The 19707-nt window shown below is 48.6% G+C and overlaps 1 protein-coding gene across 4 annotated transcripts in view; it reads left to right on the forward strand.

Annotated features, from left to right (window-relative positions):
* The window catches only part of magi2a (membrane associated guanylate kinase, WW and PDZ domain containing 2a), a 121554-nt gene that overhangs the window by 98594 nt on the left and 3253 nt on the right, over nucleotides 1–19707 (forward strand). Inside the window, exons 10-21 of one of the 4 annotated variants that reach the window (XM_076158927.1) lie at nucleotides 1200–1880; nucleotides 7531–7562; nucleotides 10126–10339; nucleotides 12047–12088; nucleotides 12252–12367; nucleotides 12651–12843; nucleotides 14249–14518; nucleotides 14768–14953; nucleotides 15093–15309; nucleotides 15410–15635; nucleotides 15799–15951; nucleotides 17463–17601. In XM_076158927.1, coding sequence (XP_076015042.1) covers nucleotides 1200–1880; nucleotides 7531–7562; nucleotides 10126–10339; nucleotides 12047–12088; nucleotides 12252–12367; nucleotides 12651–12843; nucleotides 14249–14518; nucleotides 14768–14953; nucleotides 15093–15309; nucleotides 15410–15635; nucleotides 15799–15951; nucleotides 17463–17601 — 2469 coding nt within the window. The remainder of the gene's footprint in view (nucleotides 1–1199; nucleotides 1881–7530; nucleotides 7563–10125; nucleotides 10340–12046; nucleotides 12089–12251; nucleotides 12368–12650; nucleotides 12844–14248; nucleotides 14519–14767; nucleotides 14954–15092; nucleotides 15310–15409; nucleotides 15636–15798; nucleotides 15952–17462; nucleotides 17602–19707) is intronic. The other 3 variants (XM_076158928.1, XM_076158929.1, XM_076158930.1) reach the window with 3 other exon arrangements.

Consider the following 19707-nt stretch of genomic DNA (forward strand, 5'->3'; position numbering starts at 1 on the left):
CGGGGAGACCTCTTGTTATATCGACCTGCACTTAAATGCACCATTAGCTTGAGACGAGCACGTCATAAGTAATATGCAAGGAATGGACAATGAGCGTGGGCCTGAATCCCATGGAGTGTGGCGTTTATCGTCAGGACCGGAGTGATTTAGGTGCATACAAGTGAAGTGTGGGGGCGTTTTAATGGATGGATTCAGTTTATAGCTGTGTGTTTGTGTCTCTGCGTTTGTTCTCTCATTTTGTCATAAAGAAGGAGATCTGTGGGCAAAGCAAGGGCACGGTGAGGTCGCCGCGCCGTCATTTGTTTTCTGAAAGTGTGCTCGGCTATTGATCCTGGCACCGCCGCTCAAGGCAAAATGTCGACTGCGTTTACCCGGATTAATTAAAAAGTCTCTCACGTCACATCGCCCGGAGGTGTTGAGCTCTCTGCCATCGATGCCAGCCGAGCGTGAACGTGTCTCTCCGCAGGAAGGGAGAGGTTGGAGCGTCTCTGTGATGTCTTTACTTGGAATTTAACGTCCATTTCCATGATCGCTCACAGAGATCAGTCGCTGTCAGCAAACGCAGCCTTTACTTCTGCTCCTATTCAGTGAGATCGATATAAGTCGGCCAGATGTAGTCTCCTGCTCACGCTCGCAATTGTTTTTAAGCGACGTGGACAGGATGGAGCTTATGCTTAGCAAGGTGACGGGCAATCACAACACGCTCAGGAAGCATCTGGCAATAGCGCGACAGTCATGCCTGCAATTAGAAAATAATCATTTTAATTAGCAGCCTGGGTAATGCTGTTTGTCAGACACCTCAGCGTGGATCACTCCTCCCTGCTCCCACCTTCAGAGTGTTGGAAACCAAACATGCCGCTCATCTGGCAGCGGTGGCGATAACACTCCAGCCCGGGACATGGAGGGCTTTTGTGCACAGGCATCTAATCGTCAGGCAGGTTTTTATCTACGGCGCAGGAATCCACAGCAAGCAAATAACAGCACTCGGTGCAGAAAAGGGCACACATTATCCAGCTGTCAACTCCACTCCAAAAGCAGGAACGATGACATGATTGAGGGGAATCCAAGGTGAGACCACTGATGTCGTCCCACATCTCGTCCCTGCTTTTCAATCTCTCTCGTTATCACCTAAAGGTCCTAGATGATGATTTAGAATCGATCTAGACTCACTCACTGTGTTTCTGCCTCTTCCTCTACAGGTGATGTCATCGTCTACATCAACGACGTCTGCGTGCTGGGCACCACCCACGCCGACGTGGTCAAGCTTTTCCAGTCGGTGCCCATCGGCCAGAGCGTCACCCTGGTCTTGTGCCGCGGCTACCCTTTGCCCTACGACCCTGAAGAGGCCGCCAACAGCAACAACAACACGGTCACCACCACCATCATCTCCCCGCTGGGCATCATGGAGCAGCGGCCCATTATGGTAAACGGCAGGACGGGCTACGATAATTACCTGGATTATATCTCCCGCACGGCGCGCTTTGTCGCCGACCCGAGTCAGGACAACGTCAACGCCCAGCTGCTTCCTCCTCACCCGGGGGACACGCACCTGGACGGCTCGCTCCCCCTGGCCAGTGGAGCCACGCCCCCCGACAGCGTCTCCATGGCGTCGTCGGGGCCGACCCAGGGCGAGCTGCTGACCCTGACCATGGTGAAAGGCACGGACGGTTTTGGCTTCACCATCGCCGACAGCGCCACAGGCCAGCGCGTCAAGCAGGTGCTGGAGCCGCAGGGCTGCCCGGGCCTGTGCGAGGGCGACCTGATCGTGGAGATAAACAAGCAGCCCGTCCAGGGTTTCACACACGCGCAGGTGGTGGAGCTGCTGAAGGAGTGTGCGGTGGGAGCCGAGACCTGCCTGGTGGTTCAGAGGGGCGGAGCTGGTAAGTGAACGCAGAGCGGCGGCGGCGGCTTGGCAGCGTGTTGGAGGATCACGGGGATGTGGGTGTGGATCCACGCATCCGCTCCATTTGTCTCCATATTGATGTTCCTTTTGTCATCACTGGTGTCTTTTACTGTCCTGGCCAAACGTTTGGTGCGTGTGGTTCTATCCACCGACCACAGAAACCTGTTATACAGTACGACTGCAGGTCAATGCCCAAGCAATGCCTCCTTGTTGATTGCTAAACATGCCTCTACGCTCATATACTTGCAAGCTCTCATCTTGTCAGATTCATTGTTTGGCAATTTCAGAAGTATTTGTTGAATGCAGATAAGAGGGCTGAAATTGAAGCCTGTACTGAACTCTTGATTGCATGCAGCTTTTCCACAGAGCAGTGGTATGAAATGACTCTGAAGTACTCCCTACCCGCTGTTTGTCTGACGTTTCGTCCTTCTGACAGACGTGATTATCCACCACTCTTTCTCAAGAGCCACATGAGATTGTTATCATAGGAATTGTCAGGTAACCCACTGATTTCTGCTGTTTGTGTGAAGTGTAGAGGAGGAAATTATGTAGGAACACACACGTTTCCTCTCTGAAATAGGCGAAAACCTAAACACGGCTCACTTACAAAGATGTGTGTGGCTGTTGTGTCTTTGAACGTCCAAAAGGCTTTGAACAGAGAAATTGTTTCGTGGTGATGACTCAGCCTGAATTGATGTAACAAGATTTAATTATTAAATTCTAATTAAGTCTTGATGCTGGGAGGAATCTAAGCCAGCTGGAATGGCAAGGGTTTGTGTGGAAGCCATTTATAGTTTTTGTATTTCGCCTCTCGGTGTTGTGTAATGTCAAATACCCATCACATTGCCAAATGCGTGATGCCACAGACACCATGGAGACCCACACACAAAGGTCAGCTGCATCCTGCGAATGGATTTATTGCCATTTCTGCCTTTGTGAGGCCGTCCGCATCTCTGAGCGAGCGGGAAGAGAATCAGAGAGGAGGCGGACGCTTGAATTGAAGAGCGAGAGCAGGGAACAGGTCCTTATTCTGCAAGCCAGCACCGAAGGGTCAGAGGTTTTGAGCCGCAATCTCCAAAAAGCTTGAATCTGTCAACAGGAAAACACACACACGCACAGAGTCTCCCATCTGTGCGGAATGCTAACTGTGAAGCGCTGCAGCCATCTGGTCCAGGTTCCTCACTGCCGGCAGAGCGTTGGGAAGGTCGAAAACCAGCACTTGCATCTCCTATTGTGCCCGCTGGCCCGCAGAGGAACATGGCAGCTTTATTTACACGCTGTGTTTAATCTCCTTATTCTGGGGCGCAGTTGTCACATTATATCTGTTTGTGGGTTGTTTTTTTTACGTTGACTTGACAAAGCTGGGTGATGGAGGTGAGGAGAGTTTGTACGGCCCAGCGTCTTCTTACAGTAGCCGGGTTTCATTTCAACTACTTTCAACAAACGCAATCCGACTATAGAATAAAAATAACAAAACGCATACTTTATCAACTTCAATACTACAATATAATCAGTCCCTACATATTCCAAACAGTTTGGAATATCTGGACCCAAGCCCACATATGAGAGCGGCCTGCAGGCGTGGCTAACACACGGGGCGGACAGCGCTCCAAGATTAAAGGAGGTGTGAGTTCCCGACACTCATTTCTTCATCTCCCCTTGTCCTCCCTCTCATCTTCCTCACAGAAAATCCAGCGCCAAAGCGTTGAGCCAGCCTGTTCCCCGGCGTGATAAAGCTGTCACCGCCGCGCTGAAATGATGTCCCGCCTCTTAAACACTGTGCAATTTGGCTCAAGCGGCTCGGACGGCTGGACACTCGCCACACTATCTAATTAATCTGGCTGCTCTCGCTCTCTTTTTTTTTAAGGGCTCGTGCCATTTGATGATGTCATACTGTATTCCACATATTTGATTTTGTCTCGTAAACTGTCCTTTCTTGTGGACAGAGCCCTCTGCTGGTCATTGTAAGATGTTACATGCTACAGTAGTTAACCTTCAGTACACCTTTGTGACTGTAATCAAACTTCAGTCACAAATATTTCACACATTTCAACAAAACACACAGACACACACCTACTATCAACAACCACTGTTTTGGTTATTTTATGGCACTGTTGCTATGACAACTCTCCATTCGGCACTAGCTCATGAGATCCTGAGACGAGAAGTAGACGAGCGTCAGTAATCTGTCTCTCACTCTCTCTCACACACACACACACAAACACACACACACGCATCTTCCTCTTTCATCCCAGCTCTGTGGGGATGTGTGTAGAATTTGGAAGGAAGCATAAATTCAGTGAGCAGAGAAACAACAGGAAAGTGAAAGTGGCATAGGAAATTTGGCACTTTGATGGATTCTGTGCTACATTCCCTTGCTTGGCGAAGGCTTCTCTTGCTTGGTTTTCGTGTTGTCATGGACACAGTAACAGGCCAAGGAAGTGCGGCGGCGTGCTTTTATAATGCAGATTGTACCGTCCTGGATTAGAAGGGGCTGCACGTGGGTTTCCTGCACTGATAAATCATCGGCACATTAATTTCTGACAATAACTCTCATCATCGTTTACAGAAAAGAGAGACGGCGGTGACGAAGAAGCGTATTAGATGGTCGAGCTCCCGCATTGAGACGAGCACGGTTGCTGTCAACATGTTAGTGAATGATGGACAGAGTGAAAAGATAAAATGGATGTTTATAATATAGTATTAATATAGCACTGATTAAAACAGATTTTGTCCATTGTAGTCACATGACACATATACACACACACGCTACAATATTTACACAAAGGCAAACAACTGTGACCTAGTTTGTAAATGACCTAGAAATTCTGACATTTTGTCCAATCGCCTGCATATTGACTTTTAATCTACATTTGTTTTCTGTGTTGTCCCGTGATGCTAGTATCCACGGCGATGGCCATCAAAAACCAGACAGCAGAGCGAAGTTGATGCCTCTTCGCCTTTACTGAAATGAAGCCGTAACCATCAAACAGCCCAGTCCATTAAGCGCCGTCGCCCCCTGGAAGAGCTCGCCATCCTAATATGATATTTCCCCTCCCCTTCCACTCCAGTTTGACTCCCAAGCCGTTTCCCGTCACAAATAGGTGCTCAGTCCCTCATCAGGAGTAATTATCGTGGCTGAGTGTGCTTGCCTCTGTGTGTGTGTGTGTGTGTGTGTGTGTGTGTGTGCTCCAGCATGTGAGACAGACAGCCTCATTAGTGGCCATCGAGGCCATTAACGTCCTCGTCGCCACATCAGCAGACACACAGGGCTGTAATTAGTTGCAGAGACATTCAACCCGCTCACTTTGCGTGCGGCCATTTAGCGTTCCAGAACATGGCGAGTTTTGCCCACAGATTCACACGTTTGACGCCCAGCCACATGGTCGGATTCGAGTAGGCAGTGCGCACAAACACACACACTCTCACATCCAATCGGCTCCACGCGCCATACACACACGCTCCCACATCTTACTTGGCAGGAGGTTGTGTTTTCGCTGGTGTCCGTCTGTCTGCAGGGAGAGGAGAGCACGGCCTGATGGTGGCGCTGTCATTAGAAATCGCTTGTACATTCTGGCCTGTAAACTTTAAATATAAATTCTTAAATCATAGCATCAAATCACAGAATGGGCCTTGGCGGAGGTATGAACTCTTTGTGCCTCCTCAAGTGAAGATCGTCTTCACTGAGAAGAAAAGCAGGTTTGATTCACTGAGCAGCCTCCGGAATCGGTGTGTAACCAGACAGTGATGCATTGGCTGTGAGTGTGAGTGTGTGTGTGTGTATAAGTGCAGTTTGAAACAAAGGACAGAGGAAGAGAGAGAGAGAGAGAGAGAGAGAGAGAGAGCGATGACTTGGGCTCTCTGCCAGCGCTCCACCGAATGTCACTTGTGTTCACACTCGTATCTCTTTTCCCAACATTCACCTCTCCAATCTGAGGAGGGCGGAGCCGCCGGCCAGGGATCAATATCCACTGTGATTGGGCCCCGGGACGATGGCCAAACCCTCACACGCATAATGAGCGAGGTCAGATCAGAGTAGGAAGGAATGAAAGAAAGGAAGGAAGGGCGGTCAGACAGCGGTATGATGCATGTCGGTATGGTGAGGCAGGAAGTGAGCGGTGACAGAGACCGGGCGTCACACTTCTGCTGCCATAGCGACGTCACGCTGTGGCTTCATGGCCACGCGTAACCAATCAGGACCATGGACAGAGTAAAGGCTTTCAGGACCACGGACAGCTCTATCTCTCTCTCTGTCTTGCTCTCTCTCTCTCTCTCAGACGCACACATACACACACACCTTAGCTCACTCCCTTTTGTACCTGTAATCACTTGGGCCCCCTGCTGTCTCCCCTCCCTCAGCTCCTGTCTTTGTCACCTCTGCCCTCCCTGTCTCTCTCTCCCTCTCTCTCTGTCTCTCTTCCGCTCTCTCTCTGTCTCTCTCTCTCTCTGTCTCTCTCTCTCTCTCTCTCTCACCTGACTGAACGCTACAAAGGGCTGAGTCACTGTTGACCTCAGCAGGAAATCTCATTAACATCCAAACAGAGAGCAACATTTGGAAGATGAAAAAGTACACAACTACACACTGAAGATTTGATGAACTTTTATTCTTGTTGTGGAATTCTGGAGAAATTATTGGAATTTCTCAAATCTCATTGATATGAGCCAGCGTATGTTCCTGCTGTGCATTCGTTGCCTTTCATACATTCCAGATGAAAAACGTTGCAAACGGTTAAAAAAAAGAGCGCTCTGCCTTTTAAAGGTCAAAGCCAAATACAAGGGGAAGTTGAAAGGACGCCTGTGCCCTTTACCTTACAGCACTGTGATGTAAAGTAACACCACTTCCTCCGTCCCAACGCTCGTCCCATTACTGTTCCACTGGAGTGAGAAATGCAGCGTTTGTTTATGGATCCATTTCAGTGCGACTCTTACTAGATAAACAAACGCGTTCCCGTCCCAGGGTGTAAATGTCACAGGAAATCAGCCCTGTATGTGTGTGATATTTGACCACAACACAGCTGAACGCCTCTGATACACATGACATACTTCCTGAATGTAGATGGTCTTAAAGCTACTTAAAGGTAACATCAAAACAAACTTTTAAACAAACTGCTGGACTTTGTGTGTCATCCTTACAGGAATCTATAAATGCATTCTTGTGTGTAAAAGAGATTGTGGGAAAATCGATCCCAATAACAGGGAAGTGTCGTCTCATGGCCGAGCTAACACCAACAGAATAAATAAACTCATAAAACAGTTTCTTAGTCAAAGAGGGAAGTTTGGATGGGGAGCGGCAGCTGCAGCTATAGGGGTTTGAGCTGTGTGTTATTGATGCTGGCTAATGGGAAACATCAGTTCATTAATGCACTTTAATAACGCTGCTGTTTATTGCGTTTTGCCGCTCATTGATCACAATCCGTCACGTTTGATCAGGCGCACTGCTGAAAGAAGAAGCTTCCATTGCATTCACACCTTTATTGCTTTTTTTCCTTTTTCGTTGCCATGTTTGAAATGTGCTTCTTTCCTTTCACCCCCCGGCCATGTTACAAAACATTCTTTACCATATTTCTCACCATCCTTTTCCTTTTTTTACTAGGCTAAATCATTTTTTGTTCTCTTCATCATTGCAGGTCACTATTCACCCTGGAAGACACCCAAGCAGGTAACATACACCCCCCCCCCCCCCCCCCCCTCCCCCAACCCAACCAACTTGTCCCTTCATCTCTGCTTTCAGTCATGTAACTCTGCAGATCTCCGTGGTTGCACTGAGATGTAATCGTCTTGTCTCGCCTCTCCTTCACCCTACTAACGCTGCTGATGATTCACTATACCCGTACTTGGCCCTTTTTGTTTATAAGATATAGAAAAGGTTGAGCGCTCGTACTCAGAGATAATCTAGCACCACTAGACTCTTCATCCTGCACGTCACACCTGACTCACACCGCTGCTCACACACACCGCGTCTCCAATGCAGCACATTTTCCTTTGTGGGCACATTCTCTTACCTTGATACCTAGTATTCTGAGTTAAAGTCAAGAGTTTCACAAAGACTCATATGTCAACAAAACATATGAAGCATTTACCTCGCCATGGTTGGATTCTGTGTGGCGCCAATGATGTCACTGTTTTACCACCTGGGTCCTCGTCGCTCTACTGTAGTTGTTCCACTTTGTCATAGACTTGCTGCTGTCCGGGAGCAGAGCAGAATGACTGTAAGAAGGTGTTTGAAAGGAGTCATTACCGGGTATCACAGTCAAAGTGCTGCTATTAATACGAGTAACTCAAATATTTTATCACAGCTGGGGTCCCCGGCCGTCACATTAAAGCTAAAATAGGCCCCTTCAGTATCACCCGCTCTCCACACACACACGCGCACACACACGACGGGCTGCAATTCATCCTCTCAGACCAGTTTGTTTGCTGCTGCTGCTGCTGCTGCTGCGTGTGTGTGTCCATGTGTAGAAAACCATTTCATGCATGGACGTCCTTCCGGCACGACTCTGACCAGTGCCTGACCCCGCACCCCCCTCACCACCACCACCCTCAGCTCATTGGCCCAGCTTGTTGTCCCCTTTCCAGATCAAACCAACAATATATACACACACACACACAGAGCAGGAAACCTCTATTGTCCTTTACAGACCCTCCCTCTTCAATCCTCTCATTGTTCATCTTTGTTCCCTTCTCAGTTCAATCAGTCAACCACAGATTAATGACGAGGCCCCCTCCCCAATGCTTGCCGCCGAGTTCAGGCTCGCTTTAATTGCACATCACTTTTGCAGAAAAATTACAGCAGTGGCGAGAAGGAAATGTGAACAAATTTGCCTAATAAGGGAAGAGAGGAGAGCAGCCTGGTTGTCAGATGGACCTGAAGTTTAATAAAGGCTCGGTCCGCGGCTTATAGATGTCAGCTAATGATCCTAGAGAGATTTGTCAGATTCAGACAATACAGAGGGTGAGGGTGGCGATATATGCAATTAAAGTAATAAGTTTATAATGAAGTTTTGTTTTGTCTGTACAATGTCGCTCTGCTTCTCTGAGTTTTAGGTTTAAGGTTTTTAATGTACTGAATGTTCCAAACTGTCTTTCAAACTCACCGCTGACTTGAGCTGAGAAAGGAAAACGTCTGAATAGCAGAAACAGTGTCCAGTGTGTCTTGGAACAACCAATCATCTGGATGCCTGAGAAGCTTCACAGACTTCACACAGTCAATAAAACCGTTCATGTGGTATTATCTTAAACCCAAGTGGACCCGGTAGTGAGTTGTTTTGATAAATGGAACTTCCAGGTTCTCTGAAATACCTCAGAATAGCTGGAGGTGTGTGCTCGACTTCAGACCAGGCTGCCAGAAACGCCTGTAACATCATGAATACAGGTCAGATTGGCATGAAAATAAACACAGATGCACAAAACACACAAAGGTCAGAGGAGCGTTAGTTATGTGTGAAGTTCTGATACAAATATATTTTAGGGTTTTGTTTTCAGTCTCAGTTTTTGCTGGTAAATCAAGACAGACTGAACAATCTTCACTTCCTGAACGTTCCAGATTTAGGATTTTTGATTAAATCAAGCATATATGCAGTGTCAGCAGTATTCATATTTGTCTAATTCTTCAGCAAGCAATCAGTCACAGAGCAAAGCTAAGATCAGGATGCAGCAGATCCCCACCTCTGCAGTCTGGACGCGTATCAGATCAATCACCTGTGACCGAAGCAACAACAGACTGCAAACGCCTTGATTCCAGCTCGGACCAATCACTGTAGCTGTCAGTCTGAAAGTGGCGTGTATGCAAACAGCCTGGCGGCGTTAGCTTCAAAAGGCACGCCGCTCCCTCTCTGGGTCTGTGTCTCACACTTTGACATGCCGGCGCGTCATCTCGGCGATCTGCCGAGTGACAGGCCGCGACTCAATCAGCACAACACCGGTTAGCAGACCGGCTGGCATCGTCTAAGCTGCCTTAGTTGCGTCACACATGACAGCACGTTTACCACTCAGCATGTCTTACGGGTGCGATACACACCGTATGTCAGCATCCTCACATCTACGTTGTAGGAAATGACTAATCTAATCTACAAGGCCAGACTTTCTCTGCTTGTTTTGGTTACTAACTTGGCTACTAACTGTGTGGCGGCTTGAACGCATCACCACGGGGGGCAATCCCATCACACTTCTCTGAGCGTCAGGTGGTAAAGCAATACTGACCCCCGTGCCGCTGTGCTTTGCAGGTGCTGGAGCAATGGGAGTCCCAGCAGGGCCAAAGCCAGAGCAGCCCCGCTCAGACCAGCCTGTCAGCACCCGTTATCCCCCACAGCACCCCCTTCCAAACCCACCATCTTCACAGGGCCTCGGTCCCAGACTCAGCAACCGAGGCTCTGGCTTTGGCCAAACCTGACCCCTATGACCTTTACGAGAAGTCCAGGTCTATCTATGAGAATAGGCGTAAGTACCAGTACCATTCCACTGTTGCAGGAAACTTACTATGTAGCAGAATTTGTTGCTGAACATGAATCAAAGTAATCTCTGTGGATGTCCTCCTCCATACACAGTAAGTGATGTGCATTAACATTTGCAGCAGCCTAAATTGTTTGATCGTTAAACCTTAAACTCATCTTACGTATGCAAGCACTTCAAACACAATATAGTTCTTTTAGAGGACAGTGCAGAGAGAGAGATAGAAAGAAAAGAAAAGAGAAGAAGAAGAAAGCGAGGTGAATTTAAGTAGCAAGCTCAGGGGAACAGTTTGAAGCACACAGCAGGATGAACAGCAGGATCATTCTGAAGGTAGAAGACGTCTGATACAAACATATCAAGAATTGCAATAACAGAAGCAGGTGGTTTCAGAGGCGGCACCAGTGCTTGATCCACGGCAATATGTTTACACTCACTCGTCCCACACACACGCACATAGAGCCTCCTCAGGGAGAGCTCTTCACCATACGTAAGAATCTTAAACATCCCCACATTGACATTCTGCCAGCTCACGTCATAAGCCGAGACATCTTCATGAATAAACACTTAACACACCGATGTCGCTCTTCCCACTGATGGGGATGCAGCGCTACCGTGCCAGCAGGCGATATACATCCTCAGTCTGACTTGTGAGACGCGGGTACGATCTCATCAGGATGCACCATCACACCGATACCCTGTGTGTGGCTCAGCTGATAAAAACTACCAATGCATATATGAATTTTGATGTGTGTGTGTTTGTGTGTCTAGCATGCGTCACTCGCTCCTGTGATGAGTTTAAGAGCTGCTATCAGCTTTGTTGGCAGATAGTAGTGTGTGTGTGATGTTGCAGGTGTTCACTGCAGTGTCACACACTTAAATCCAAAGGATGGCTGTCAGAAAGGCTGCGAATCAAACATCTAAAGGGTCTTCGTCCCTCTTCGCCCTCTCAATTGTCATCAGTGTTGCGTCCGGTGTCTCCTGACCTTTCGGTAAAAGGTCAGGGGTCAGGTGCGTCCCAAGCTCAGCAGAGCGTCCGGCACAGCACGGACAGACGCCCCATTTGCTACCCTCTCGCAGTTTGCTAGGTGAAATGGGTCGCAACCTTTTCTCACTAAGTCGGTTCATTTTGTTTTGATCGTTGATTGCTTCAGTTCAACGTTTATGTCTGGAGTTCAAGAGCACAGAGAGAACAGCCCATAACCCTGAGTCTGCTTGGAGGTGTTACAGAGGTCAGTTGGGGTGTATTTGGAGGTATTTGGCTTTCACTTCCAAGGCTGCAGTCAAACACTGTATCTGGTTTCTGTGATAGACCTGCGCACCTCTTCTTCATCTACGTCTTTATTCCATTCTCCCTGCAGTGAGCGACCTCGCCTGATTAAAACCGCCACAATCGGAATCAATTTTTCTCCTCTCGCGCTTGAGTTCTTTTGTCCGCCTCGCCGATCACGCCTGTGTGTGAAGTCGCCTGACTGCAGATCACGCTGGCGCGGTGAATCAAAGACGGTGGCGTATTACACGCTGCCAGCGCTTCCTGACTTTTATGGATAACAGTGAAATGCTGCAGCGACATCAATGCTGAGGCAGAGGCTTTTTGTCTTGTTCTCATGTTTGCATTCATCAGCAGTGCATGTGTGTGGGTGTGTTTCTGTGTTTGTATGTCTGGTTTATGGGTGCTTCCTACGTGTTTCCCTTCAGATCCCGGACAACCTCGCACCATCTTTCCCGTGGAGCCCTCAGGTAAAGTTGTGCACTCGTAGATTGAATTCCACAATGTTTTGCAGAGTGAGACCTTCAGGCAGAGATGTTTATATTAATGATCTGTGTTTACATTCCTGAAACATAAACTGTACATGTAAGCGATGACAGGGCTTTAAGGTTCTCTGTGCTTGTGGTGCTTCAGGTGCAGAGTACCAGGACATCGAGGTCCAACTGCGCCGACAGAAGTCCGGGTTCGGGTTCCGTGTCCTAGGCGGGGATGAGGCGGGGCAGCCTGTGAGTCCGGAGGCGTGTGAGAAGGCTCGTATGGCGATGGGCGTGGAACCCTGTCATTTTTCTTCCTCTCTAACCTGTCACACACACTATACACACACCTAATCTGTGACCTTCAACCCCCCTGAGAGAATGCTGCTCTGGCTGCTGTGGAGTCTTTCACTGTCACTGCTAATACAATATTCCAGTTTGATTAATCTGGATAACAACCATGTTAACACCCACTGCATGTCACACTCCAGAGACGCGGGTCGTGACCTTCTGCACGGCAGCTTCCTCGACACGCAATAACACGTGTGTTCCGCAACAGATCTTGATTGGAGCGATCATCGAGAAGAGTCCAGCCGACGTAGACGGGCGACTGCGACCCGGCGACGAGCTGCTATTCGTAGACGGAATCCCCGTGGTGGGGAAGCCGCACAGATACGTCATCGACCTGATGCACGGGGCGGCACGCAACGGCCAGGTCAACCTGGTCATCAGGAGGAGGACACAGGTGGCAGGTGAGGAAACATGGAGGCGCTCATTTGACGTGTGTGTGCACTTTGAGAGTAGAATCGTACAGCTCATTCTGGCAGTCAGCATCGCATAGAATACTTTTTTTTTTACAGCACACCCGTAATAATAAATGGAAAGTAAAACTGTTAAAAGTTGTCAGAACAAACCGTTGTCTTGCTAACCTGACATTTATTGGTGAAGTGATGTCATTTCAAGCAGCCTCGTCTGGAGCAAACTCAGGTTCCATTGGGTAAAGACAGTAACTACCCCCTTTACTCCATGCTATAGCGCTGCTCAGTGGACAGTCTTGGTAACGGTCCCATTCATCATCTCGCTGTCTGTAACCATCATTTATATTTGTGACAAATCCCTCCAAAGTACTAATAAGTGTTCTGCTCCAGCTTCAGTGGTTCCAGGCGTGGTGTAACAGGCATTGTGTTGCCATAAAGTGACCACCCACTTATTGATTCAGCCGTTTTAGGATAAAGTGAATAGATCACAGTCACGCTGCTCGCTTTTTTTCCCGCCTGTCATTAAATCTTTGTCGTTGGTATTGTTGTCCTTTCGTCTCGCTCCCGCACCCTTTGCCGCTCCCATTCGCTACGTCCATCATTTCCTCTAACGATCGAGGATGCAAAGTTAAATCAGTCAGGAAACAAGAGTGCTGATCTGTCTCCTTAAACACACACACACACACACACACACACACCTGCACGCACACACACTGACGTCTCTGCTGCTTTGTGTTTCCTCTTTTGGGCCTGGAGATGGATGGCAGTCCCTCCTTCGTCCTGTGAACTCCATCCTCCCTCGTCCTCGTTATTATTGCCTCACAACGCGCACACACACACGCACACACACACATATTTCTCACCAATCTTCTCCTTCCCACTCGATTCCGCCCTCTGTGTCAATTTCTCCTCACCAAAGGCTACTGTCTGACTCATGCCTGGCCTCTTCGGCAGCTCTTACTTCATCCTAATTGTCTGACTCCTACTGGCACTTTGCGAGGTGTCAGACTCCGGCTCTCCACTCGCAGCTCGTGCGTCTCCCCGCCGCTACATGCCCCACATTTCCCACAATTCAAAGTCTCCGGTATTTCGCGGAGCTTAACGCAACTTAGCGCTCCCAAATGAAGACACAGAAACACTTTCCTCTTAAGCAGAATATGCTGTATTGATTCCCGGGGAGTTATCTAAAGAGCTTTAGTTTCAGTCACTCATCATGTAAACACGGAGGAGGGAGAACAAAGTACTTGCCCGCCTGTGAAGTTAATTGTCTTTTTTGTTATCTACAGAATCATCTTTGTGTTCTTTCAACGCCGTTTTGTAGCAGGCGGTTATTTTAGTCAAAATAACGCCACAAGCCGAAATTCAAAGTTAACCATCGACACTCTGTCTCCCCCTACAGGTGAGCCGTGTCCAGAGAACGGCCGCAGCCCAGGCTCCATCTCCACACAGCACAGCTCCCCGCGCAGCGACTTCACCTACGGCATCAACAACAGCAGCAGCAGCACCAACCAGGCGCCCAACACCGGCACGGGAAACTCCATTGCGTCAGATGTGACGTCGACTGCAAATACGCAACCCAACGACGTCGTCATCAACCGTAAGGAGAGCGAGGGCTTCGGCTTCGTCATCATCAGCTCGCTCAACCGGCCCGAGACGACCACCAGCAACAGTGAGTGATGCGATCGCCTCAGAATCTCAATGGTGTGTCAGTTGACGTGCTGAATATTGAAATGATGGAAATGATGAAGAGGTCAAAGCTGGATAAGAATAGAGCTCCTTTTATTCCGTCACGTCACATGTGAATGACATTTATCCTCCTACATACGTCAGTCACGTACATACATCCCTGGTAATACACCAGCATCGCCCACACACACTTTACATAAGCCTGGTGTGTGTGTTTGCATCCTCTACCCAGCTGTGCCCCATAAAATCGGCCGTATCATTGATGGGAGCCCGGCCGACCGCTGCGCCAAGCTGAAGGTGGGCGACCGGATCCTGGCGGTCAACAGCCAGTCCATCGTCAACATGCCGCACGCTGACATCGTCAAGCTGATCAAGGACGCGGGCCTCAGCGTCACCCTGAGGATCATACCGCAGGAAGGTGAGACACACACACACTCTGGCTGCCAGAATGTCCATGCTGCCACCTACTGGGCTGGAATAGTGTTTGCAATGTTACATTTCAATGGATACATATTTTGTTAAAATGTTCCCAATCTCTTCTTCTTTCTGTATCTCAGAGCTCAGTAACCCCCCATCAGCGCCCAGCTCAGAGAAACAGAGTCCCATGGCAGCACAGCACAGTCCTAAGGTCCAGCCCGGCGGCCCCACCTCTCAGCCCGGCCCGGCAGCTACAGACCCTAGCCCCTCTGTGGGCCACCACAGTCCCAAGCCCCATCAGAGCCCTGTGACCCAGCTGACCGCCCCGCCGCCGCCAACCTACGCCCACGAGAGCAGGTAAGCCCCAAACATCACCCTCAAGGGGCTAGGGTGGCGAGTGGCGAGTGTTTCGTCATGGGAGGAAGTCCCTCTTCCTTCATTTTGATTGGTCTGTTAGTTACAGGTCAGAGGTCAAGGCCAGGCAAGATGTGAAGCCGGACATCCGCCAGCCGCCGTTCACAGACTACCGCCAGCCCCCCGTCGACTACCGCCACCCTCCTGTCGCCGACTATCGCCAGCCGCCCACCCTGGACTACAGACACCCGCCGCTGATGGACTACAGGCAGATCACCACCGACGCCAGGCAGTTTGCCATCCCTGAGTACAGAATGCCGCCGGTACAGGTAAGCACGTTGGCGCCACCTATGGGAATCCTTTAACAACGCCGTGATGGAAGTTGAGGTTTGGATGTATAGTTTAGAAGTCTCACAAGTTCATTTTTGAGGTTAATGCTTTTCCTCTCCATGCGATTGCTGATGGTTGTTTTGTTCTGCGCCCTGGTCTCAGCTGGCACAGGACTTTGACTTCTTCACCGTGGAGCTGGACAAGAGCGTGAAGGGCTTCGGCTTCAGCATCCGCGGAGGACGAGAGTACAAGATGGACCTGTTCGTCCTGCGGCTGGCGGAGGACGGGCCGGCCATCCGCAACGGGAGGATGAGGGTGAGCGATGTGACCAAGAAGAAGACTTTTGAAAGCTCTGTGGAAGTTCTCGTCCCTCCTCTATGTTTAGTTCCACATCGTACTCACAAAGATAAATGCAGATTAAAACAAAAGTAGGCCAAGTTAAACCCCTGAATTCTCCCTCTAGATATTGTTTCTGCCGCTGTATTCCGTTATCTCACAAATCTTCTGAACTGATACGGCTGTAACAGAACCCCGAAACAAATCAAAATGCCGCAACTCCACTCCACCACACAGCCGCCATTTCTCTCCAACGCGGCATCGCTTCTCCTCCGTCTGCCATGAGGAGGATTAACGAGCGAGCTGTGGTGCCGTCCACCTCTCTCCAGGCCACTGCGAAGACATCTAATGACTCCCCTCTCTCTGTCTGCCGACTCCGCTCCTGGCTTTTTTAAATTACCCCCCGGGCATTACCGGACCAGTTGTCCATTTGTTAGGGGTAATTGGCGGGTTCCTAATCCTTCCCCATTAGTCAGAGCCCCCGGATTCATCATTTTTAAAGACAGAGGGAGATTGAGTCGACCCGTCGCTGTGTAGTGGCGAGGATGGAGCAGCCACGTCCATGTTGTTGTAACCTTGGCAATGAAAGAAACTCCTACTGGAATCTCATTACTTATGATGCTGCGAAAGAGACATGATTGACAGCTGAGACAGTGATGCCCCTTGTGGTGAAGTGTGGTATTTTCTGGTGCTCCAATGCGATGGAATACATTTTATTTATCTTTATATCATTTGTCTAGGATGAATCTGTTTGTTTTTCTTGTTTTCTTTAAGATTTGTCTTTTGCTTTGACAAATCAGCGCCAAAATTTCTTAGGTTCAGGGCTCCGAAACAAAAAGAATAAAGAAGCACTCAGAGGTGGGAACATTAGCAGAGGAAATGACTGAGGCCATATTGTTGTAGATGGACATTGGTATTCAGCAGGCGACCCTAATGACTTCCTCAGCGGCTCCACAGGGGGGAAAGCTCAGCCGTAACTCTGGATGGTTGGAAGTGACGCGTGGAAATGACATGTGAAATTAATTACAGCGTGGTTCGTAACTCTTATTAACACCTAGGAATGCCGGGAGGAAGCCGGTGAGTTATAGATCTGCATTGATCCTTGGTTGAGTCCTTTGCGGTCCTCTGTAATAAACGAAGCTTATTAATATGTATTGTGCTCGTCTCCAAAATCTGCCCGATGATAATTGCTTCGGTTTCCCGGGCGCGCAAACAAACCCTCATCAATTTGCTTGAATAATTTATCGACGTGCACCTTTTGTGGAATTGCATGAGAGGGTTTGGACGACACGAGGGCGCCTGGTATCACTTTAATTTGCTGTTTCTATTAAAATCCAGATTGGACGTCAGAGAGGGTCCGGTATTAACACAGATATCAGCCTCTGTGTGTGTGTGTGTGTGTGTGTGTGTGTGTGTGTGTGTGTGTGTGTGTGTGTGTGTTACAGAGAAGTATTGCATGCACAAACTCTCGCCTTTCCTTCACCCTTCAGGTCGGCGACCAAATCATCGAGATTAACGGTGAGAGCACTCGGGACATGACCCACGGCAGAGCCATCGAGCTCATCAAGTCGGGAGGCCGCCGCGTCCGTCTCCTGCTCAAGCGGGGGACGGGACAGGTCCCTGAATACGGTGAGTGGCGTAACAATGACACCTCTCTGTCCTTCTCCATCATTTCATTTCCAAACTCTTAATCTGACAGCATAACTTGACTCTGTCACGCCTCTGTGTTCACATTATACCTGCTGCCGTGTAATCTGTCTGCTCTTTATCCTGTCCAAAAGAACTAATGGTTTGTCTTCTCTATCTTCTACCTTCTAACAGTCATGTACCTTCTGTCCTTTCTTTCAATGATCTGTCACTAATTGATTGGTCCAGGTTGTTACTTCCCCTTCTATAGGAATGGTATCTTCCAGTCTCTCCATGTGCATGAAAAGTGACAAGCATGGCTCCCCTTATTTCCTCCTAACGGGCCACTCTAAAGACACGGTTTGTTACCATATCAACCTCCCTCTTTCTGTCTCTCTCTCTCTCTCTCTCTTCCTCTCTCTCTCACTCTCTCTCCGCCTAACCTGTGGCTGTGTGTGCTGTGGTTTCGCTGTGTTGTGCTGTGGTGTCGTGAGTAACAGAAGGCAGAGAGAGGACGAGCAATAGATCAATACAGGCTGATATATTGATCAGTGTGTCGTTTCTGTTCAATCAGTGCAGACAGTAAGGAGTAACATGTCAAACTAAATCCATACAACATGTAGAATATCTCCAGATTGTTTTGCTCGTCCTCTCTCTGCCTTTGTAATACACACTTGGTAATTCTATTGTTTTTGTTTTATTGTATTTGGGCTTATGAAATATTCAAGGGTTGTCTAAAGTATCATCTTGCATTATTTACATTAAGACACAGGCTTGGAGGCTTTCGGAGGAATTTGTGAAAAATGAAGCTGTTATTTATGTTAACTTGTATAATTTGTTCTCCAGTTATGTTTACATGCTTCTCAGGATAAAACACATCCTCCTCCCCTCCCCACCAGGGTATCGATCACGTTATCAACACTTCAGCAAGGATCCTATCAAACTTTGACAACCTGTGAATATTCCAACAAACCTGCCCGTGTGAGCTGCATGAGCTCTAAACACGCCTACAGAATAAATCAGCTCCCAGACAAATACACCAAAGTCAACGCTCACCCTGAGTCAGCCAGAGGAGACCGTCATGAAACACTGCGGCGGATTTATTTACCCAGCGAGGTCTCTCTCCACGCCGCACCGATCCAGTGAGAGGGGGGGGGGGTTATTTGTGCGACACAGCGGGGACACATAAGACGCTTAATTCGTCACCGGCGTCTCCTGGGCCTCCACACCAGCATGATGCTCTCTCTCTCTCTCTCTCTCTCTCTCTCTCTCTCTCTCTCTCTCTCTCTCTCTCTCTCTCTCTCACCCGCTGACACACATCCGTCAGCGGTGTCCAATTCTTCTGCCGTCCCCCCTGGGACAGTGTTTTTTGTCTCACCACCAATCAGGGTGGACAGACAGAAATGTGGTCAGAAGACACACCAGAGATCAATCACCACACAGGTTTAACCCTGGTGTTGTGTGTGTGTGTGTGTGCGTGGGCTTAATTACCCAGCAGCATTTTCTTCCTTTTGCATTGCGGGAAGTTATGCAATCTGTCTCTGGTGATTCATTTTAACAGTGGGATCTTAAATTTTATACAAATAAAGGCAAAAAAGAAGGAATGGACCCAACACACACTGGCGAGCACAGAAAGATCAATGCTCTCCATGCATACCACTTAAATGCGATATTTGCCTTCGGTCTCGGTCTTGAGTGTGTGTAAATGCAGTGGGAGCTGCAGTGAAGAAGAATAGAAACGGATCAATGTGATTAAATCACTGAGAAGGTTTCAGATCAGAGCTCAACATGGAAATCTCTTTAGTTTCTCCTCTTTCTAATGATTTGGTTGTGAGCATGTGCATGAATGTTGCTGTGAGTCTGTTTGTTGTGTTTTTATTGAGCACACACACACACACACACACACACACAAGCTTCCCAGCATGCTCAGAACGCAGCGATGGACCTGATTGGCTGTTCAGACACGAGCTCAGGCGCCCTGATTGGTCAGTTTGAACCCATTAGATAGAGAATTTTATCTGCCAATAGATTTTGGGTTTTACAGCCCTTCAAACAGAAAAAAGAGCACCACACACACACACCCACACACACACACACACACACTGCCTA

Source organism: Genypterus blacodes, unplaced genomic scaffold (assembly GCF_046128005.1).
Source record: "Genypterus blacodes isolate CSIRO-AG114 ecotype Tasmania unplaced genomic scaffold, CSIRO-AGI_Gbla_v1 ptg000090l_1, whole genome shotgun sequence".
Lineage (NCBI taxonomy): Eukaryota > Metazoa > Chordata > Actinopteri > Ophidiiformes > Ophidiidae > Genypterus > Genypterus blacodes.